Source organism: Tenrec ecaudatus, chromosome 11 (assembly GCF_050624435.1).
Source record: "Tenrec ecaudatus isolate mTenEca1 chromosome 11, mTenEca1.hap1, whole genome shotgun sequence".
Classification (NCBI taxonomy): Eukaryota; Metazoa; Chordata; class Mammalia; order Afrosoricida; family Tenrecidae; genus Tenrec; species Tenrec ecaudatus.
The window spans coordinates 48,764,785-48,788,333 of record NC_134540.1 but is presented as its reverse complement, the minus strand read 5'-3'; the positions used below and the strand labels follow the sequence as shown (position 1 = coordinate 48,788,333).

General features: G+C 47.1%; 1 protein-coding gene across 2 annotated transcripts in view; it reads left to right on the top strand.

Moving 5' to 3' along the window:
- Nucleotides 1-19,738, top strand: part of ENOX1 (ecto-NOX disulfide-thiol exchanger 1) — a 483,696-nt gene extending 463,958 nt beyond the window's left edge. For both annotated transcript variants that reach the window (XM_075563633.1, XM_075563632.1), the window contains 3 exons: nucleotides 873-975; nucleotides 13,161-13,246; nucleotides 18,863-19,738. In XM_075563633.1, coding sequence (XP_075419748.1) covers nucleotides 873-975; nucleotides 13,161-13,246; nucleotides 18,863-18,994 — 321 coding nt within the window. In that variant the 3' untranslated portion in view covers nucleotides 18,995-19,738. The remainder of the gene's footprint in view (nucleotides 1-872; nucleotides 976-13,160; nucleotides 13,247-18,862) is intronic.
- Nucleotides 19,739-23,549: the final 3,811 nt, after the last annotated feature.

The window sequence follows — 23,549 nt, the reverse complement described above, 5'->3', positions numbered from 1 at the left end:
AATATGATAGAAAAATCTCAAAGTATCCCATCCTCCTTGTTTCCTGTGTCATTGACTTATCATACAATTCTTCATTTTTAGTTTCTAAAAGAAAAGAATTTCGGCTTTATCTACCTATTAAACTTGTGCATAAGGATCCATATCTATTCAAATTAAACACTTAACATCAATTCTATCTTACCTTCTGCTATAGTTTATTGTGTAGCGCACTTCTTGGATAATCCTCTCAACCTCACCTTTGCATATAAGGAAAAATGGCCAGATGTGAGATTATATACTGATTCATGGGCTGTGGCTAATGGCTTGGCTGGATGGTCAGGGAATTGGAAGGACCATGATTGGAAAATTGGTGACAAGGAGGTGTGGCATTGATTATTATTGAAAACTTGTAGTCTATTATGCCTTCCAATACCCCTTGCTCCCCACATACTAACCCAAGTTACTAGGATAATATCATCAGCCTACTCTCTAGAATATTCTCCATTCATATTTGAAATAAAACATATTAAAGCAGTGCCAGCTACAGTCAAATACGGTTTTTGCTAGCAGAATTTAATCAAAACATGGACAAAACTCTTAAGATAATGTATGCCAAATTTGCCACTTGTTCAGAGAATTACTTAGTTTGCTGGGAGCAGTTGCCAGGAGCCTATATTTTAGAATGACTTGTTCTGTTGGATCAACAGATCAATTATTTAAGCGATCAGGTCCTCTGTTATAAATGGAAGTGATGACCTCTTTTATAGAGAGCATTTAAGAGAACTGGTGAGTTTTATTGGAAAGCATAGAATCTACATGAGGTCATAAATATATATATATACGCATATATATACACACATATCTTTGTGAGGCTGTGTGTTTTAACTTTATAGGAAATCAACGTGTTGACAGTCGCATTGGTGAACCAAGACCGAGAGAACAATATTGAGAAAAGAAGCCAAGGCTTAAAGTCAGAGAAAGAAGCTCTGCTAATAGGTAAGGAAATTCTGTTATCCTAATCTCGTCTCTTAAGGAATTTGCTTAAGTCATATCCCGATAATCCATGTCTGACTTGTGAACCATTGAGAAAGCTTTCCCTTCTGCTCAGAGGTGAGGTTGACTTTGTCCAGGTGATTGCATGTATTTCGAATTAGTGGAATGCCAACTAATGAGGGTTTTGCTCTTCTTTTAACCTTGTTTGAGTTGATTGTCTGACATAAAATAGAGTTCAAAAGAAAGATTAATTAGCATCTCCCATATTAGGCACACTGCTGTTGAGTCTATTCCAATACACCGTGACCCTAAAGGACAGACTAGAACAGCCACATAGGTTTCTCGGGCTGTAGATTTCTCTGGAAGCAGACGCCAACATCTTTCTCCCACAGAGCAGCTGGTAGGTTTGAATGGACAACCTGTCAGTTGTCAGTCTAGCTAGCACTTTACCCACTGCAAAACCAAGGATCCCTTGCTCACATATTATAAATCCAAATTTGAAATCTGGAAATGCCACTTTCAGCCTGAGACCAGGTTGAGCCCTGTTCTAACATTCCAAACCAGGACAAGCCCCAGGGTCCCTAAGCAGTACTGAACCTCAGTTTAATCTCTAACCCCGTAAACCAGTGGCCAGTGAGTTGACCCCAAACTCATGGTGACCCCTGTGTTTCAGAGTAGATCTGAGCTCCAAAGGTTCTTCAGTGACTGATGCTCTAGATCACCAGTTCTTTGCAAGTATCCTCGGGGAGGAGTTGGACCTCCGCCTTTCAGGTTAGCAGCTAAGGGCTTAGCTATTTGCACTACCCATGGATTCAAATTCTAAGGTGAGTGCCAAGGCCAGATTCTCAGACTGCTGATGTGAGGGCATCCAAGAGCCCTTGCTAGGACGATGCAGGACACCTCATCCAGCTTTCCTTTTCCAAGACAAATAAAAGACACCGGCCACTAAGAAAGGAGAGAAAAGGCAGGCAGTTGCTAACACCCTAAAAACATGTCACTACCCCCACAAACTACATCCAGGTTGGCTTTGTCTGTATCAGAGACAAAGCTCTACATGTTGTCTTCATGGTCTTCATCGTCTATGTAGCTGTAGACTGTGCTGAGCTCTCAGGGTGGTGATGTGCCAAACAACCCACCCTCCAGGCTGCCGTCTTCATCTGTAGAGTTTCACACCCAGCAGAGGGGCAGCCATCACCTTGCTCCGAGTTCACAGCACTGACTGCAGCTTCTCCCAGAGTTGGGGTCCAAGCTAAAGCCAGCGCCTCGTGAAGCATGAGGCCGTGGTTACTGTCAGACCAATTGTTTTCTTCTGGAGTTGATTATCTGGCAGAAGGAGCTCCTGGTTGCCTTTCCTAAGCGGTTCCAGCACTCCCCCCAAAATGACAGGTCCACCAGAGCCTTTAAAAGCTGGCACAGACGGGATTAAATTCAAAAGATAGTCCAAACTTCATCCATCATATATAGATTTTCCAGCTACAGGGTTATTGAATATGACATCAAGTTAGAGACACTCTAAGGAAAACCAATTATTTTTTCTCTGATGATATACAGCTGTAATGACATGCCACGCACAAGTCTCATAGGACATGCTGATGTGCTATCAGCCCCCGCACTCCAAAACGAACCCGTATGTAGTTGGCAACTGGTTTATTCTTCTTTTGGAAAATGTGTCAAACTCTGACAACTGTTTTTCTTTCCCTCTGAATGACAAAGGTGTGATTTTACCACTAAGGCTCTCAGGGTAAGAACAAAGCCCATAATCAACTGCAGAAAACTTCCCCTCTTTGTTTAAGACTGAATAATATTGACCACTTCAGGATTTGGAGGGGATGTTCATCACTTTCCTTACTCCCTTTCTCTCCATAGAGACGGTAGCCCCTTTTAAGTAATTCTTGGAGAACATAGGTCATTTACAATGGCGCCTAAATGGTTACAAAGTTATATATGTGTATGTGTATTTTCTTTTCACTCTCTCTGCACTCCAGTCTTCCATGAAGTTTTTGAAGCCCCCTTATCTATATGTGTATGTAGATTACAAAACACATATACATGTGTATATATGATTAGAAAACATATATATATTCTTTTTTCTTACCAGCTACCTCCAAATGTAGAAAGTGATAGATATGTTTTACATTCTGTAGGTTAATGAGAGTAGATGGCAGGCTTATATTTAAAACATGCCACTTCAGCTGAGGCCTTTTGTATTAGAAAATAAAATGATGAAATTGAGGTATGTTAGCAAGAAAAGTATTGATGAAAAGGACCCGCCCTGAAAACTTCGCAGAGCCACCTCATATATTTCCCATGACTTTCCCCTTGGTTGGGTGAACTAATGGACCTTTATTAGCCTTGGCATTACAGAGATGAGCGAGAGACAGGCATGTGACATTCATTTTGAAACAATGTATGGAACTGTATAGATAGAAGGGATGCTTGAGATTGTTTTCATAAAAATAAACCCAGGGGCTTAATTTTTGCCTTCCCTTCTCCATATTTTAGACTTCTTAGTGGAAGTGTTACTGCAGATGTGACCTTCCCACTTGTGTGAGTCTGGGTACTGTAAAGAAACAAATCCACAGAAACTCATGTATAAGAGAGAGCTTTATATAAAGGGAAATGCGCATCAAGAAAACATCCCAACCCAGTGCTGCCTAAGCTCATAAGTCCAACATTAGCCCATATGTCCGACACCAATCTACAAAGTCCTCCTCCATCTCACAAAAGACAAGCAATGACACTGACTGCAGGAGGAAAGCCAGGTCAGTGAACATGTAAGCATCTCAGTGCTGGCAGGGGTCTCCACACGGCTGCTCCAGCACCCAGGGCTGTATCAGGGTAGGTTCATGTGGTTCCTCCTTGGGGATGTCTCACAGGAAGTGAGCCCTACCAGAATCAATGGGAGTTGAATCATTGGGCCCGATGTCCTTCTTGACTATTAACTAGGATTAGGTGCTGGGTAATTCAATTCAAGAAAACATGCCTTTAGGAAAAGATTGTCATGGTTTCTGGATTGTTTCCTTAACACACCTTGTGGAGACTGGTTGGCATGTAATCTATAATGGAATCCAAAAGAAACCAGTTTCCATTAGGAATTGCACATTAGCGTTTTAAGTCTTACAACTCTATAGTAATCACAGGGTAGGTCGGCTTAACTATACCCAGTCTGTGACAGAACCTAGTTCCTTTCACAGATAGCCCACATGCTGGACTTGTCATGTGGGAAAGATTACTTTGGGCACTGTGCTGAAGGAAAATGGCTTAACATGTTTGTATTGAAAGATTAATAGTTCTGAAAAGATGTTACCAGTATAATGCTGTGTGAATATCATTCATCTTATCTTGCTTTTTAAAATGCTATCACACTAGATGTCTAGTTCCAGCAACTATGACTGGCACCATCCAATGCTAGTCATTATAAATCCCATCCAGCTATAGGCAACACTGTCAAAATAGTGTTGTGTCTAACATGCTCTTCCTCACACCTTCTCTGGTCTCCTGAGAACTGTTCTTACATATGTAAAAAACTCTTCATGATCAAGCCAACTTCTCCAATGTTCATTCTGGCGTCTCAGTAAATCAAGATGAATCATTACTAAGAGCCTTTCCCCACCAGCACAGCCATCACTGTCACATCTCACACAAATGCATTCCGCTGGTCCCTCGATTGGAATGTCCCCCCAAGCGCACGGGTCTTGGGAAGAAGAGCAGTGGAGTGTAAAGGACTGTTTATAGAAGGCCAAGTGGTGCTTTCAGTGAAGATGGTGAGGCCAGGTTCAGGCAGCACCTGAGGGGCCTCATTTGGGGAGCGTGTGCCTCTTCAAAAGCTATGGACTATAAACATTGAATCATTGACCTAAAATTTGTTTCCAAGGTACAAATGTCCAAACCAATAAATCAACAAGCGTTTGTCAAGGGCCTACTATAAGAACTACCAGGCCTCACTGGAGGAAGGAATCACTGGGGCAGCTTATCTGAAAGCTAGACTCTATGGCTCCTTGCCCAGAGATGCTGCTCATTTGAACACTAAGCTCCCAGAGGAAGCAGACACAATGGGTGCTCCTGGGACCACATCTGGACAAATGCTGGCTCGCTGCCTACTGAGGCCTGTGTCTCCCGGCGGTCAAGGCGTCCGTTTTTATTAGTTGCTATCTAGTGGACTACAACTCACAGTCACCTTCAACATAACAGAAGAAAACACCGCCCTGCCCTGCCCTGTGCTGCCTTCCTGATTGTGGGTGTTTGAGGGCCTCGTTGTGGCTATTGTGTCAATCCAGGTGTTCATAAAGAAAACAGTTGACCACAATAAAAAGTTATTTGCACTGAGATTAGAAATTCAGAGCAGATGACTTATGCTACAGATTCCCTTTCAGAAGAAAGGACAAGCAAACTCGGTCCTAAAGGATTCATAGGGTTTGCCCAGCTAGATATGGGGATTGTTTAAGGCATTTCAGGTAAAAGGAACTATATGAAAGGATGAAAACACATTTTAGTTAAAAAAATTAGAGATTTTTCAAAATATTAATAACCAATCATACCCCAAATTCCAAAATCACTGACATCAAGCAGATTCCAACTCGTGGCAACCCAATAGGACAGTGTAGAACTGCCCCTGTGGGTTTCCAAGACTGTAACTCTTTATGGGAGTTGAAAGCCTTAGTCTTTCACCTGGGAAGCAGCTGGTGGTTTAGAACTACCAACCTCATGGATAGCAGCCCAAGGCATAATCATTTGTCACCACGGCTTCTGTATCAAACACGCATACATACATACATGATCATACACCGAATACGTGGAATCCCCAGGCATTGAGCAGCTCAGCCCAGACCACAGTATTAGATGAGCCGTCCACCACACATTCATTGTCTTGCCGGCTGCCACCTCTTCCCATAAATGTTTCATCACTCTGCAGCTGCCCACAGACCACTGTCCCTTGGTTTAGAGAGAGACCCAGTTTTCACAGCGTCCCCTCTGCCCGGCTCTGAAGCTAAATATCCATGGAGCACATGGGGGGCAACATGAAGCAAGAGTATTTCAGACATGTGTGGTTAACCCCCTGCTGGTGCCCAGCAAGATATGGCCGTGTTTAGAGGTCCAGTCGCATCCACAGAGCTGAGCTTCCTGGAGGTCCCTCCACCCCAGTGAGTCTACTGATAGCGCTGATGAGTTTGCGGGGCAGTTCCCTGGGAGACTGTCAATAGGCGGTGTAGGGAAAGTGAATCTCTTGATGTAGAGTGTTTGGAATGAAAACACCGGGCAGCCTGAGGAAATGGAGTATATCTGCCCGTAGGATTCCATTTCTCATTCAACTCAGAGAGAATAATGTGCAGGCCAAACTGAATGTACAAGTTGATAGATTTCTCTCATCAGGTAACAGGTAGTATTTTTTTACACAGGAGTTCATAGGATGAAGAGATGAGCATGGCATAGACTCGCCATGTGACAAACCACAGCTCCTAGTGATATTCAGAGCAACCTTGACAGACAGGCTCGGGAGTATTTGTGGGTTGAGGAATTTGCTACTCTGGATAATTGAGGGGAAAACCCCTATAGTCTGTCTGTGGGCCTAATTCTTCACATTATATAAAGCAAAATTGCATGGTATTTTCAACTCAATACCCTGTAATCTCGAGCAGCGGTTCTCAACCTGTGGGTCGTGACCCCTTTGGGGGTCGAATGACCCTTTCACAGTGGTTGCCCAATTCATATTACTAGCAAAATGACAGTGATGAAGTAGCAACAAAAATAATGTTATGGTTGGGGATCACCACAACATGGGCAACTGTATGAAAGGTCGCGGCATTAGGAAGGTTGAGAACCACGGAGACACTGTTGTGAAAGGTGCATTGCCTCCTTCACCAGAGAGCTTATATGTGAATAGAAGAGAGTACTCCTCAAGGTGTAGATACGAACTCTATCATCTTACATACCTTCAAAAGGGAGGGAGAACCTGCCTTGAGCCCTTGAGTGTTTTCAACCAGCATCCCATTTTCCTGCTTCTTTTCCAGAGCATAACATCTTCAAAGCATTGTCAACTCACGGTCTCCATTTCCGTTCCTCCTACTTCTCTGCCGCCCCATCCGGTCTGGCTTGCCTCGTCACTGGAACTGTTCTTGTCTGTGCAGCAAGAGAACTTCGCGCTGCCAGGCCTCAGCTCCCTCAGCTGCACCTTCCACAGCTTGCCACTCACCTTCTGGAACCGCTTTCTTCTCTCGGTTATCCTGCCACCACTCTGAGTTCGCTTGTCTTTTAAAAACTATGTTCCAGATTAAAGTACGCACAGCCAATTCGTTTGTCATGCAACAGTTCGTGCACAGAGTATGTAGCATGGTGCCAGGCTGTGTCAGCAGCTCCAGTTCCCCCTGCCTTCCTCATTTCCATCCCTCCAGGGTCCTAGTCCCTCCTTCCTTTCTCTTTGCTTTTGGGCAAATGTTGCCCACTTACCCTCATGTTGTTCACGGTGCCAAGGCGCACATGCCTCATGGGTGTTATTGTTCATTTTACAGGTGACCCCAGTTCTCTTCAAGGGGCTTCTTGGAACAATAATCTGGGAACTTCCTCCAACTTCCTCAAGTCCAATCAGCCTGATCTTCTTAATGAACCTAAGTTTTGTACAACACTCTCTTCCCATTCTGCCTGGGACCTACTTCTATGTTCCTGGCCGGTGCAGTCGGGAGGGGGAGCCGGGCACCAGTTAGTTCTTCTGGACTCAGGCAAAAAGAGGCTGCCGTTCATGTGAGCCATGATTTCTTGTGTGAGGCAGCTGATGGCTTCCTTGATCTCTGCTTACCTTGATTCTCCCTTGCTCACACTTGGAAGAGCCCACAGTTGTACTTAGATAACCAGCCCCCAACCACACTTTCTTATGGGTCATTCCCAGAGTCTTTTGTTGAGTTTCCAACAAAAATGTTCTCTGGGGACATTCAGGCCTCAATCTGGAGGCTTCTTTTCTTCTATAGCTAGATAATCTCAGTGAACACTTTGAGTTCAGATTCCTTTTTGTTGTCACTGACTTTTAAATTTCACCTTCTCCAAAGGTCACTTGATGTTTTCATTTAGAGAATAATGACCATCTCAAATGTCAGAAAATCCCAACAGAACTCTTATGTCCACCTTTTGGTTTTCTCTTGAGTAAAACCCCTTTTATGAGCGATGAACAAAGAGGGAAGCAGTGATGGGGAAGAGTGATGCCAGGCCACATGCAGATTTCCCAGGGCCAGAAGGGCAGAAGCCATGAGGATCTTCCTGAAGGTTGATGGAGAGGCAAAGCCTCGCCTTAGACTAAGCCAGGACCTGACTTCAGACTTCTAGCCTTCCAAACCAGGAGAAGAGAAAATTCTCTTGCTGAAGCTTGTGGATGCTTAATTGTGGATGACTTTCATTTCTGTCACCAGAGGACTAGATACCCAGCACAGCCTCCTTTCGTAGGCGGCTAAAATTAGCAGCTCCTCATTGTATCGTCCAGTGTTAAAACCCCAGTTGCATAAAGCCCAGACTCTTCTCCATGGAAACTTTCAGAACCACTTGAATCCTTCCCTTGGCCGTCCCACCAGTTCAGGAACGGTGACATTCCCCACCCTCGGTCACCAATGCTCCTTTTGTGATGTCCTGTAAGCCCCTCTCAGAACCATCAACAGTCGGAGTTTTCTGGGAGTGGAGCACTGTTGATGAGAGTTTGAGGTGCTGTCCTTTTTCCATTCCCAGAGAACATTCCAGTCCTGTTAAAGTGGCTACAGAGAGGCTTTGGTGGTTTATTTTGTAAGCTCCCCTCAAAACAGGGCCTGGATGCTACATTTTCTCAGGGCTGATGCTGCTGAGATGCTTCTGGAATGAGTGGAGGCAGGTGGGAGTGTGCAAGGCATGCACAGGGTTTATGACTGGGACATCCCATTTCTGAGACGTCTCTGCCCCTACTGAGTAACTCTGTTGTCATCCACAGGAAAAGCTCTTAAACCAAACCAACCGCCAGGAGTCAAGTCTGACCGACAGCAGCCCTAAAAGGCAGAGCACTCTCAAGCTGCTCCCTAGAGTTTCTGAACCTGTAAATCTTTACAGCCTCATCTTTCTCCTGCCGAAGGGCTGGTAGGTTTGAACTGCTGATCTGGTGGTTAGCAGCCCAGTGTGCAACCCACTATGTCACCAGTTTCCCCTCAGGAGAAGCGTAGGAAACTTCATGTAACTTTCTAGCTTGGTCTCACATGTATCTAGTGGCAGTTGCTAAACATCATGTGACAGCTACCTGTTAATATCACTACCACTGAGATGGCTCTGAGTAGACTCGTAAGGAGAGGCACTCAGATGCATGTGAGCATTCTAATCGGATAAAGGTGTACAGAAGTCAATGCTAGGGGCATTTCATGGGAACAATAATTTCAGTAACATGTTTTTATACCCCAAGCCTCCAGGGGGCTCAGATCCCACACAGGATGGGTGGAGGCCGAAGTCAGCAGTGCACAATGGCCCAGCAGTACCTGGTTTGTGACAGTGTGTTAGTGCTCCTTGGAATGTTTAAGGGGCTTACTGAGCCCCTTCATCAGAGGTCTAATTACAGGCATGGACACATGTAAACATATTGACATATAACGATACAGAGATCTATGTGCACATATTTATATGTTAAGTATTGAGGTAGCAGATGGACATTGGGCCTCTACTCAAGCGCTCCCTTAATGCAAGAACACTTTGTTCTAATAACCCGGCATTCTGTGATGCTCACCTTCCTGACCCGATTGCTGAAGACAAAATGGGTGCATAAGCAAATGTGATGAAGAAAACCGAGGGTGCCCAGCTATCAAAAGATACAGCATCTGGGGTCTTAAAGGCTTGGAGACAAACAAGTGGCCATCTAGCTGAGAAGCAACAAAACCCACATGGAAGAAGCAAACCAGCCTATGTGATCACGAGGCATCAATGGGATAAGGTATCAGGCATTAAAGACTTAGAACAAAAAATCATACCAGTGTGAATGAGGGGGAGCACGGAGTGGAGACCCAAAACCCATCTGTAGACAATTGGACATCCCCTTACAGAAGGGTCACAAGGAAGAGACGAGCCAGCCAGAATGCAGTATAGCACCAATGAAACATACAACTTTCCTCTAGTTCTGTAATGCTTCCATCTCACCCCCCCCTCCCACTATCATGACCACAATTCTACCTTACAAATGGGCTAGACCAGAGGATGTACACTAGTACAATTCAGAGTTGGAAACACAGGGAATCCAGGACAGATAAACCCCTCAGGACCAGCAATGAGAATAGTGATACCAGGAGGGGAAGAAGAAGGTACAGTGGGGGGTTGGGAAGGGTGTTGTTTTAAACATGTTTACTTGCCATTCTCAGCTCAGAAGATTTCATTCCATATATATTTATTGTCTGTATACTTTGTTCCTGATATTGACTCAGAACATTCTAAGACTAAAGGCAGAGTGCCCTGAAGTCCAGAGCAGGCTGGGGGTTGAAGGGCAGCATCAGTGGAGACCCAGTATATATACCGAGGTCCCATGGCCAACCCCAGCAGCTCCTGAGCATCCTGTCTTGCCAGTTCATGCCATCAGCCAACAAGTACCAACCTCCTCCCCACATCTTCTGACTCACCCTACTGAAGGCATGTGCATTCTCATACTCCTCCAGCTTTTGCAGATGGCCTGAGGGCTATCTGTTGTATGACTCTGAGCAGATTGAGGAGCACTTCCAGACTGAAATGAACCAGGAAAGAAGGCCTAGCAATGTCTTTCCAAAAACCACCTGTCTCCTGAAAGCCCTGTGGATCAAAGTGGGTGATCTGGAACCCATTGTGGGAAAGGGGTTGAACCAGGCAGTGATTGGTTCTCTTGTGCATGGGATCACAAGTCAGAGGGTCAACTCAACAACATCTGAATACAACTAAAATTGATTCCCCACGGGACACTGAGGAGTCTGTACCTACTGGAATGTGTGTGAATGAATGGTTTTCTCCCTGCTGGGGCCCTTTTAGTACTTTGCCCATCAGACTGCTCGAGCCCATCTACTTCCGAGATGCCCACTTGCCCCATGGGAAACGCATACGTCCTTAGCACCCCAGGGCTGGCCCACACGACCGGTGCCTCCTCTCCCCTGTGCCTGGCTCACAAAGTCTTTGACTGGCGCAGGCATCCGGCGTGCTGGTCTCCTGGCCTTGCCGGGCCCCTCCGATCCCTGGAGCATTCCCTCTCCTTCCCGTGAGAGTGGGCAGGGGGAGGAGGAGATGAAGCAACACACTAAAGCTCCCCCTCCTCATAAAACCCAGCTGATTGTTCCTCCTCTGCCACCTGTCCTCATGGTGGGCAGGCCCAGGGGTCAGTGTGCCATTCATTGGTGACTGCCTGTGGGGAACACACCCTCCCCTTCCTGAGACAGGCACTGCCCTATCCACTAGCTTCCTTCCACCCCTTCCCACTTGCGCACGCAAACTAAGGAACGTTTTCTTACCTATCACTCTTGTAACTTTAAGTAAATCGCTCCACTCCAGGGCTTACTTAACGTTAACCCCAAGTGAGAAGACTGCCATGGCCCGAGATTTCAGAGTCCCACCCACAGGGGCGGGTGCCAGGCCTGTAACATTTACAACTTAAATAGCGGTGTGTGTGGTGGGGAGACGACCCACAGCTCCACTTAGCATGGCCATTTGCCTACTGGAGTTGCTCTGCAAACTGCCGCCATCATTGTCTCCGGTCACTGTTAGTTCATGAAAGAGAGGACATTGCAGCAGCAGCAGCAGCAGCAGCCAGAACATAATCAAAGAATAAAATGGCAGTTCTTTATGTCTCCAGAAAAACAGGTCAATCTTGGAATTGGGGCTTTATGGAGAACCATAATGAAAGTGCTTCCATCTTCCTCAGTCTCCATAAGCCAATAAAAACCTCATAAAGGCAATTCTGAGGGGCCAAGCCCTGGTGAGCGGCTTCCCTGGGCCCTCTGGGTCTCTATCCCGAGCCTGCGGACAGACTGGGGGAGTTGACTTAAATGGACACGGTTGCAGTGTGTCCCAGGCATCACCCAGGGCGGCGGAGCAGTATGGAATATTGCCCAAGTCAATCCATGGTCACCCCAAGCTTTCAGGGTACTTCCTGACTGTACCTCATCCCCTGTGGGGGTCTTCCCCTACAGTAACTAACCAGAATGTGGGGCCTGATGGCCCACTGGTTTCATTCATTCCCAAACCTGTTCCAAAGGGCACTCTGGGTGTCAGGCCACGTATGACACCTTCACAAACAGCAGCTCATGGCCCGCGGGGTGGGCACCCTTAATCCCCCTACTCCCATCCTGGAGACTGGAGCCCGGAAGGTAGGAAGGCGCTGCTGTTTATAGAAGCCCTGACACCCACAGCTGGCTTTTCATTTGTTACCCTGGTGCTGAGAGGGGATTTCTCCAATGGGAGCGCCTTCTGATTGATCCTCAAACTCCGGCCAAACCATTCCTCCCCAAACTTCTTAAGATGATCTTGTGAATTACAGCGGAGAGATGGAGCAAGTGAGCTGGCTCCTTTCAACCACCACAACTTCTGGAGGGCAAGAGCCGTAGCTTCAGGAAGGATTTCCGCTTTCAGAACGTTTTCCGTAACCAGCAACTGAAATGGTCAGGGAACTTAAGGCAGAGTGGCTTCTAAGGTCACTGTGAGCCATTTTCACACTGCACAGTCCAGAGGGGGAAAGAAATGAGATCATTTTGTCCTTCCAATAACTAGGGCTTTGTATTGGCAAATCAAGCGTAAAATTGGCAGTCAAAATCCTTTCAGGAGTCTTTGTTTAGAAATAGCCTCGTCCATCTAGGCATGATCTTGGAGCCTAGCTTTGCTAACGACTCTCATTCCAGGAGATAAAAGGCTGGTGTTGGTCACGCTACCACGACTGTCTTCAGAATATGCTGCTCTCTTATGTTTGTTGGTTCAAACCCACCTGCCTTTCTGTGGGAGAAAGACGAGGTTATCTGTTCTCATGGAGATTTATTTACAGTTTCAAAAACCCTACGGAGCAGGTCTCCTCTGACCTGTAGGGTCACTCTGAGTCGGAATAGATTCAGGGGTAGTGGGTTGGGTTTGGTAAGGTTGATCGAGCAGCATGAACGCTAGCCAGGCCTAATGAGAGAAGAGCCATTCGGGTTGGATGACATTATTTGCCTGAAGCTCTGATGTGCCTCTCAGTAACCCCAACATGTATCTTTTTACTTCAGGCATCATATCGACGTTCCTTCATGTCCACCCTTTTGGCGCCAACATCGAATATCTGTGGTCATACATGCAGCAGCTGGACTCTAAGGTAAACACGTCTCACTCTCGGCTCTGCTCCCTCCCCTATTTGACACTCCCCCGCCCCCCTAAGCTTTGGGTGCTGACATTTCCAGCAGCCAGCAGGGCTGGGCCATTTCACAGGCAGTTGTCTCCCTGCCACTTGCCTTTCCCTCTGTAGAAAGAACGTCGGTTATGTAATGGCAGTGACTTCCCACAGATGCCAAGTTACTTTGAAAAGCCTATGAAGGATTGAAAATTGCAGGTTGGCCTGGAAAATTGCCCAAACAAGGGAGAAATCAGGTCAGAATGGCTAATGGGACATTATGCTTAGAGCACACTCCCACAGGAGTGTATGCGGAGGACTCTACACAACAGGGGAAGCAGAACATAAGGTCACTTCAAGGTCTAATCCATGTCCCCCAAGAAAACGATAAAACGATGTTGATGGCTATCTTTGAGCCATGGTCTCTAATGAAGGAACCTTTCACTGTTCACACCCAGTCTCTCCTCATTCCTGAGGCTCAGTTTCCTTCATCTGCAAATTAGCTATCCTCCTAGCCCATGGCAGTAGTTGTACCCCAAAGAAGACAGGACGGACAGAGTGAGGACGCACATTTGTATGTCGAGGAGGAGGAGGAAGAGGTGGTGGTGGGTTTCCTGTTGAATTCCAATGATGTCATTAGCCAGGAAGACCTGGGGAAGGGGTGGCCAGAGAAGCCAGCCACGCCCCAGAGGAAGAAGGAACATGGACTCCAGCAAAGCTTCCACTGAAGACTCGCGGAAAAGGCATTCTGAGTCCTCGGTGGTTAGCACAGATTAAAATTCTACTTCATATTTTGACTCAAGTAACCCTGTCAGATCCCAAGATTGAGTAACCTTTTCAATGGATCTAGCACTTCCTTTCTGAGAACAATCATCTGGACAAAATGTATTTTTCAGCCAGAGATCCCTGGCCTTGCCTTCTCTCTCAGTCGGTGATAGGGCACTCCAAAGTGAGGTGAAAGAAATGTGAACATGCACAGATTTTTGAAATGAGGACTTATTATTGTCCTCTCTCTGGCCCCCTCACACAGACGGGGCAGAATAGAAAAGGCTCCCGACAGGTCAGGCTTGAGGCATCTGGCCTTACTTCCTCGAGAGCTGGCTGCCTTCCCCTGGGATTCAGCGGAAGACCACATGCCCCAGCATGCCTGGCATGGGCGGAACCCTCCAGAAGCGCCTCCTGGGGTGGCAGTGCCCCGCCCCTTGTGTGTGCCACATGGCGTTCCTCCCCTGGGGATCCCAAGTGGGAAGCCTTTGTTGAGAAGCAGTTATTTTTCAGTAGGAGCTGTGAAAGCCAAGGAATCTGCTTGCTAGTCTTCCCAGAATTCTTGGCCTCCTGTCTTCTTTGTTGGTACAGGTTGACGACCTACACGCATGCTCTCTCTCTCTCTCTCTCTCTCTCTCTCTCTCTCTCTCTCTCTCTCTCCCCCCCCCCTCTCTCTCTCCAGCAAAGCCTCCGCATCCTGACTGTAATGTCCATCAAGTGTGTTTTCAATCAAGTGTGTTTTAACGAAAACCGGTGGGTGCCAGGAATCAGCCCACATCTTTTTTCTATCCCCAGGAGGCTAAAAAGATACATAAACTTTCTAATCTGGAAAGCAAATTATTGCTACATCCTGGAATCCCATCTCCTTGGGGCTCTATTAAGAAAGCAAAATAACATGTCCACCAGGGCTCATGTCCACTGCCCAAATAAGTCCTGCGGCGACACCCGTGGGTGCTCGGGGCCAGCTGGGGGGGTAGCCGACTGCAGCACCTGCCCCTGGTTGAGCAGCCTGAACTGGGGGCCAGGAGGCCTCCACAGAGTGTTGGGTAATGTTGCATGCAGGCAGTGGGTTCTGCCCTGTTTCCACAGCACATGCGCTTTCTGACTCTGGTAGGTTGACTACAGAGGGAGAGAAATGCCGGTTAGACTAACACAGATCGGCCGGCATCAACCATCTCACAACAGCTGTAAGATCACGTTTAGATTCTGCCCAGGGCCGGCAAGGACAAGAAGAGCAGGCTCGAGCCAGCTCTGTAGTCGACGGGGCCAGTCTGATTAGGATTCCCAAAGGCCACGTATGGACAGGAGCATTCGTTTATATGGTGCACCTCTATAGCACGTGGCTCCCCAAAACGGGGCTGCCACTTTTGGTTAAATATCTCTGCTCGTGGAGATGACAGTTGTGTAACTTTCTCCGCCTGTTCTCAACCACCCACTCTCGTATCAGAAATACATGACAAAGTCAGACGACTCACCCAGGGCTAGGGGGACCAGGGGTGGGCTAAGGGAAATGGCTCCCAGAAGTCCCTTCTGCCAAGTCGACTGGGGCCCCCACATTCAGGGTCAGCCATACCACCTTGAACGTGACAAAGTTTCTAAGGGCTGCTTGGAGCCTCACATTAGCCCCAGAGCCCGCAGGCCCTCCAAAGAGCTGCCCCCAAGCAGCACACGTGTTTGCACTGAGACGTGCAGAGGAACATTTCCTAACTTAGGCTTTGCCAAAAGGAGCACTTTCTCCGATTTTCTTCCCAGCTACAATTCCCCAAGGCCCAGTTCTCCAAGTGTCTTTGGTCTCCAACACACGGGCTCGCTTCCTGCAAGGCCGGCTGTTTGAACCCACCAGTTCCTCTGAGGGAGAAATAGGAGGCTGTCTGTTCCCATGGCACTCAGTCTCAGCAACGGTGTATGTATAGGGTCGCCATGAGTCGGAATCAGTTTGATGGTAGTTTGGGCGGGATTTGGCCCACACCTGCAGCCCATCACATGGGAGGTTCTGAAAATCAGTTTGGGGGCCCAGTGCTTTGGCATGACATCGCAGTATGGCTGCACGATGGTGGGCGTGGGTGGGCGTGAGGAGAGGTGTGGATTTCCCAGCAGAGGGCCACAGTTTGTCTTTCTGAAAAAGCAGCTGCCTCTGAAGAACATCTCCTGAATTTCAAGGAGACACAACTCCTGTCTTAATTACACCACAGTTTCCAGCTCCTCCCCAGACCACAGGGGGCTTGAGGGGTGGGGGCAGTGACTTTGCTGAGTAGTAGTGGTAGGTGTGCCCACCGGAATCCTCTGTAATACAGTCTATTCTGACAGGGGCTCCTTCCTAATAGCCACCTGTCAGAAGGTGTTAATGAACAACTGCAGGAGCTCTCTGTGGCTTAGACAGGCTGCAATGAACATGTTTTTATGTATCACAGCGCCTCTGGAAAGCTTGTGACAGCAGAGGCAGCAATACTCTCCATTTATCTACATAAAGGACGCTGTTGGCCCAGAGCACTAGGTTTTTCTAGGGATGCAGGCACCAGGCACAAGGAGGGACTGGTTAGAGGGCAGTTGAACTTCAAGAACCAACTCTGTCCAGGTGGGGCCACATACAATAGATGAAATCATGATGAAAGCTTGGAGGATCAAGAAAGGGCAAGAGTGAGCAGCACAGCTGTTGTGTGAAATGGGAGTCTTCTAGTGACTTCTTTTTCACAGCTTCTTCCTGACATTGCCCTGTTTCTACATTTCTACATTTCTCCTCCTATTCCTCCCCTTCCTTCACATCCTTTCCCTTCCAGGTCCCGCCTTCTTTCCCTAATGTCTTCCATTGCTTACTCTCTCTCCTAGTGGGCTTCTCTTCCCACGCTCCCTGTCTCCTCTTCCTTTTAGCCCCTGTGTCCCTCTGGTCTTTATATCTGTGTCTCTTCTTTCCATCTTCGTTCTTTCTTTCTCCCTGCCTCCCCTCTTGCTTTTCCCTCCTCCCTCCCTCCTTCTGACTGGCATCTGGGTGCTGTCAGGAGGCTGGGAAGCAGCTAACCCTCTGACAGGGAACCTGGTTGTACAGGTAGCTGCCTTCCTGGGCTTTCCAGCTTCCCCCCAGCCGAGGCCTCAGGCAGCCCCTCTTCACCCGGTGTGGTGTCTGCCCTGCCTGACCAGAGTGGAACACGGAATCAAGCAGCCAGAAATAAAATGGGCTCCTCTCTGCCTATGTCTGTCAGCTTTTACCAGCACTTAGAGGCGAGGCCAAGGTGTGGACAGTGGGCTTGAACAATAGTGAATCAGAAGATAAGCCAAGAGAATCTTATCAATCCCCTGCAGCAGTAATAGTGTGTACGAATCCCTGCTTGCCTTTCACGCCTTCGCACTCTCTCATGCGCACTCTTTCCTGTCCTTTAAAAAAATTATTGTTCTAGCAAATCACTTCTTCCTAAAAAGAGTTGCATTTGAGACTTGGAGAATTTTGTACCTGGTTGGTTTACGTACTCACTTGAACGCAGAGACGCTTGACCCGCGACCTACCCGGGTGCTTGCTGAAGAACTGGAGATTCTGATTCAGCCTGTAGGGGGGGTAGCCCAAATAACCTATTTTCAGATCATTTAGAGAAACTCAGGGCAATCTTTTTATCAAAAAGAAAAACAAGTGCCCCCACCCATACTCTGAAATTGGCACCAAGAAAAAAAAGGAAAACGAACTGATTCTAGGAACCCAAGTGGAAGGCGAATCTTGAGAATGATGAGGGCAACGAATATATAAGGGTGCTTTGCTCAATTGATGTATGTATGGATTGTGATAAGAGTTGTATGAGCCCCTAATAAAATGATTTTTAAAAAGAAAGAAAGAAAGCCAGCTCTGTGCCTGTTTCCCCAACCTCAAAGGCAAACCCACTGCCCTGTGTTGGTAGGGCAGCGTAGAATGCGCCCTGGGTTGTTGAGACTAGTGGGTCACTCATGGACTCTGGAATCCCAGGCCACGCCCAGTTTGCTTGGAAACGCCCACCTCTCCTGAGACTCACTCAGGCCCCTGGCCGGTGGAAGGGCCGCAGATCCCCCTGCACACCCTGCTATTGCGCTGTGGGAGTGGAAAGTGTGCTAGAGGAAGCGCCTCCCCCAGCGCCCGCAGAGACGAAATGCACTCCCAACTCTTCCGTATCTGACAATCGAAGCTTCCGGGGAGTTGGCCCCGGCTTCTTGCGTGGCCTCCCAGTAAAATGTTTTCAGGTTTCAAGCCTGCTCACGCACACCTAATTAGAATACGTTCTTTCCAACGTTCAGGGCAGCCTCAGTTCAAAGGACATTTTATTCCACGGACCAGGGAATCCTGAATGCACCTTAAGGGAGCTTTGGCATCGAACATCAAATAAACACTTGGCTTGGCTTCTTGGCTGTTTGGCCTCTTTTAAAACTTAATTTCAGAGTCGGTGTAAAATGTAGACTCTGAAGCAGGCGTCCTCAAACTACGGCCCGCGGCTCGCCGAGAACATTTATCCAGCCCGCCGGGTGTTTTTGCCCTGTTTGTTTTTTAACTTCAAAATAAGGTATGTGCGGTGTGCATAGGAATTTGTTCATAGTTGGTTTTTTTTTTACTATAGTCTGGCTCTCCAGTGGATCTGAGGGACAGTGAACTGGCCCCCGTTTAAAAAGTTTGAGGAACCCTGCTCTAAAGGGTACCCACTCAGTGACTGCCTCGTGAGAATCACCTGACAGTCACATCCAGCCCTCACCTGTGCCTCTTGTTGGGACAGCCAGTGGCAGCGACGCCCTGCAGGTGCTTCGTGCTGCCTGAGCCCGGGCCTCTCTCCTGCAGGCATGCATGCCGCAGGGGCTCCTTTCCAAAGCAGCTCTTTGCCTCTCCCACAGATATCTGCGAACGAGATAGAGACACTGCTGCTGAGGCTGCCCCGCATGTTTAAGCAGGAGTTCACAGGTGTCGGAGCAACGCTGGAGAAGAGGTGGAAGTTGTGTGCCTTTGAAGGGATAAAAACTCCCTAACTGCCCAGAGCGATGGCAACGCAACCAACCCTGTGCAGCCCGCCCGCCCGCGGGGCCGTGGGCAGGGCTGTGCCTCTGAGAAGAGGTGCGGCCCATGTGGGGCCGTCAACGTCTGCCGCCAGCCCCATCCGCGCGTTCCCTCGTGAGTGGAATTGTAATTGTGTACCAGTTCCTTAAAACAGAAGAAGCTTCGTACTGTGACCGATCTGTTTGCCTACGAAAACTAAACAATGATTCCACAGTCAGCTGGCAGAAGTCTTCTTCAAATAGGCTACATTTGAGACTAGCTCACCCAGCAAAGTATTGACCGTCGATGACGATGTAGCAGTGGTGGTCACTAGGTCATGGAGTTGTATATGTAATGTATAGCTGAAATCATTAAGTGACAGGTCCCTGAAAGTTTCTCTTTCTGTTTTAGTACAACAGCAAAGCAATTTTACAGTGATGGGGGAAAAAATCATACCAAAAGAAAACTTGAATATGTGTCTGAACAGTTACATTGTATTTTGTAAATTAAGTTATATGCTGTTCCAGAGACATTTGCCTTATTGAAGAGGCAGAAAGAAATGTGATTGGACTCCTTGAGAATGCTTTATCAAGAATATTATTTTTCTAATGTAACAATTCTCCATCCTAAGTTCTTTCAACATGGACTGCATAACAATTTTCATAAAATGTAAATAAAGGTAAAACTAGTGCTACTGTCTTGTACTTGGTATGTAACATTCAGGTTTATGCATCAAATATCCAGTAAATATTCCTGTTATAAATTTTATAGCAAAGTTACTGATTTTTTTCAATAAATATGACTTCTACCGTACTACATTTATAAATTGTTCTTTGGGGTTTTTGTTTTTTGTTTTTACTCTTTCTTGAAGCAATATTTTCCTCATCCTATCATTTTTAATATATATGTGATTAAAACTAAGAGACAAACGTTATTTCAAGTACTAATGTATGAAAATGCTGGAATAGAAAGTGCCAAGATATTATTCAACATTAGAGACGCTACTGCTTTAAAATAGCATGACTTGGCATCCAAATATAACCAACTTAAGTTTGCCTTTCTCTCATGTCTGCTTGGTTACACTCTAGTCCATTCATTCAGAAGTTCCTAGATTTATGTATTTGTATGTTTGCTGGAGAATATTCAAATTAGAAAAGGAATGATATTTTAGAAGAATCTGACTTTCCCTTTTTTTAATCTAGAATTTGACTTAAAATCGTGTCCGTTTCCTGCTTTCTTGCAAAGACTCACAGGCAGGAGATTGATTAATTTTAAATTAATTTTTTTTAAGAAACCAACCAAACTTCCAAAATGATACAAGACAAGAGGGTTTCAAACTGTTCATGGGAAAATGTCCTTATCCTTTTCCACACACTTTCTGAAACCCCCTCCTAATTTCCTAGTTTGATATTACTGTCCTGAAGGCGCCTCTTATTATTAGGTGCCAAAAAGTTGGTTTTGACTCACCAGAAGGAGGCCTGCTGGGCCGTGGCTGCCCTCACCATTGTGCTTGAGCCCATTGTTGTAGCCCCACCCCACTCCCCCACCCCTGTGCCAGCCCTCGCTGAGGGTCCTCCTTCTCCTCCTCGCTGGCGTCTCTCCCAGGGGACCGGTCTTACTGACCACATGGATCCAGTACACAAGACAAGGTGCTACCACGCTCAGTTCTGAAAAGCATTCTGACTGCACTTCTTCCCACATTTGTTCTCATTGCGCTCTTTTAAATTAGATAGTTATTTTGCCCTTAAATACCTAATTTTATGTTAAGTGCAGGCTCAATGTTAAGCTGCGGGTATGGCTAAGAAAGCACCATCTTCTTAAGGAGCTCAGAGCTGAGTGGGAGAGAGAGAGACATGCTTCTCCCAGTGGCTGGCTGACGTGAACGGTGTGGATGACAAACACCAGGGGTCTGGCCTTCACCATCTGTGGATGGTCCACGACACCCTCGCTCTGAAAAGGTGCACCTCTAAGGGATGCAGAGAGACACAGCAGTCAGAAAGAAGATGGCTTTGTTTGAGGGTAAAGAGAAAACCTAAGAGGATCACTTAGAAAACAAATAATCGGGGGCGGAGGTGGGGGAGCGCTAGGTATGAATCAGTCTTAGAGACACACAAGGGAAGGTACCCAGCCCAACTGAGAATATTTCTGGTTGGATGCTCTCTAATGTCCCTTGGTGTTTTCAAGTGTCACTGGGCACACTGTGTATCCCAAGGGCACACTGCAGTGCTCGAGTTCAACCAGGGTGTGAACAGGAGGAGGAAGTCGAGGCGTGTCCTACACCGATCTGGCAGGAAGACTCCTATCCCCAACACACGAGGCTGGAGCCTGCATGACAACGCAGACGGCCAGGATGGGTGAGCTCTCTTCCAAATGCGAGTTGGCTCCTGTACTGGAGCAAATTCACCGATGCAGCCTCTGCATGGAGATGTTTTTATTTATATATCTATTCCAAGTACATCCTGTTACTTGACTAGATAATTCATATTAATTATATGTTTTTACTTCAACTAAGTAACTTACTCCACACACACAAAAAGCCTCAAAATCAGCAGGGACTCTGAGATCCCATGGGGCAGGGAGCTTGCTCTGGTGGCTGTGAGGGCTGCCTGCTGGAGTCTACATGTCTGTCACCCACCGCTCAAACTCCTATGAGAACCCTTTACAAAGGTGTATTCTTCCCATTGGCGACACATGGAAAATGAAGTTCACAAGGTTTAAATGCTTCCATTAGGACTGCACAGTTAGTAAACTCTGAATCTAAGATTTGAGCCCAAGGCTGACTGATTCAAAAGCATGTTCCTATCATTTTATCCATGCTTTTCGCCATCAGTCCGCTCTACCTCCCACCCTCCCCCTCCCCTCCCCACCCCCGCTGAGCCCAGTGAGCATCCAGTGGCCTTATAGCAATGCCTTTGCTTTCCTTTATTCGCTTCCAGCCTCTTCTGGTGGGTGGAGGTCTGGCAAGTCTTCAAGCTCTTCTCTCTGCAGCCTACCAGTTGTTGTCTAATCAAGGTCATTGCACCTCCAGGTTCTACCCAGGATCAAAGGACCACGAATCTGGGATTCTGAGAAAAAGCAGAACATGGAATGCTTGAAGATCCTGTGATCCGGCCCCAGTCAGCCTTTCTCACTTGCTTTTTCACTGCTTCCCTAAACAGAACGAATAAATGTGTGTGTGTGTGTGTGTGTGTGTGTGTGTGTGTGTGTGTGTGTGTCCCTGCTGTTTGTTATGGATTGAACTGTCTCTTCCCAAGAATATTCCATGGAATCCTAACCTCTGTACCTGTGGATGGAATCCGATTTGTTTGGAAGACCCCAGGGCTGAAAGGTGGGTCCTAAACCTAATCATCTCGGAGTGGTAGCAAGAGCCACATGGACATGGAGACAACGCACTGCCACCAGATGTCCAGCTCATGGCTACCCTCTACTGCACTAGTTCTCAACCTATGGGTGTGACCCCTTTGGGGGTTGAACAACTCTTTCACAGGGCTCGCCCAGTTCACAACTAGCAAAATTACAGTGATGAAATAGCAACAAAAATAATTTTATGGCTGGGGGCCACCACAACACGAGGAACTGTATGAAAGGGTCGTTAAGGGAGGTTAAGCACCAGGGAGGTTAAGAACCACTGCTTCACAGGGTCTCTGAGACTGAATCCACCACAGCAGATAGCCTCATCGTTCTCCAGTGGAGCAGTGGGTGGGTTTGAACCTTCGCCTTGCAGCCCTTTATCCACAGCGCCACACAAATGAGAGGGAGAGGTCAGTGGAGGATCACCAAGGAAGTGATATTCTCTGGAGATGAGCACTGCCCTTCACTTGTCCACTGCGGGTGTTTCTAGGCAAAGATAGCCTCCTCTCTCTTCCATAGAGCAGCTAGTGGGTTATAACCACCAGTTGACTGTTGGCATCCCAACACAGAATCCACTGCCCCACAAGGCTCCTGTCGCTCTTCCAGTAACACTAGGTGACTCAGTGCGTTTACTCATACCTTACTCTCCAATAGAGCGTCTTTACCCACAGGGAGTTGCCTCAATTGTCCCTGCTCAAGCCCTGGTGATGGCAGTGGTTAAGTGTTGGGCTGCAGTCCACAGAGTCCGCAGTTGGAAACTACTAGAAAGACTGGGCTTTCTATTCCAGTAATCAGTTACTGTCTCAGAAACCCACCAGGCATCGATATTTGTCCTCATTGACTCGATGGCAGTGAGTTAAGAAGAAAATGCGTTTTTTTTCCAGCTGTCCTCTGTTTGGACGGGCTTCTCTCTCTCTCTTTTTCCCTCCCTCCCTCACTCCTCTCTCAAGAAAAAAAGAAGAAAACGCAATAGCACATTGTCTCAGAAGTAATGTCTCCTGCCCCATTGACTGAGTCCCGAAAGTTGTTTTTTCTAATAAACATTTAAAAAACAGGACAGAGAATGGACCAAGATAATTTTTTCCTTCCAGGGTCTGATTTACTACACAATATTTGAGAAGCCTCCAAATTCCTTCCATCTAAGAGTCCCAGGAAGAACGTGCATAACGGGCCAGCCGAGAGGAGGGATGAAACACA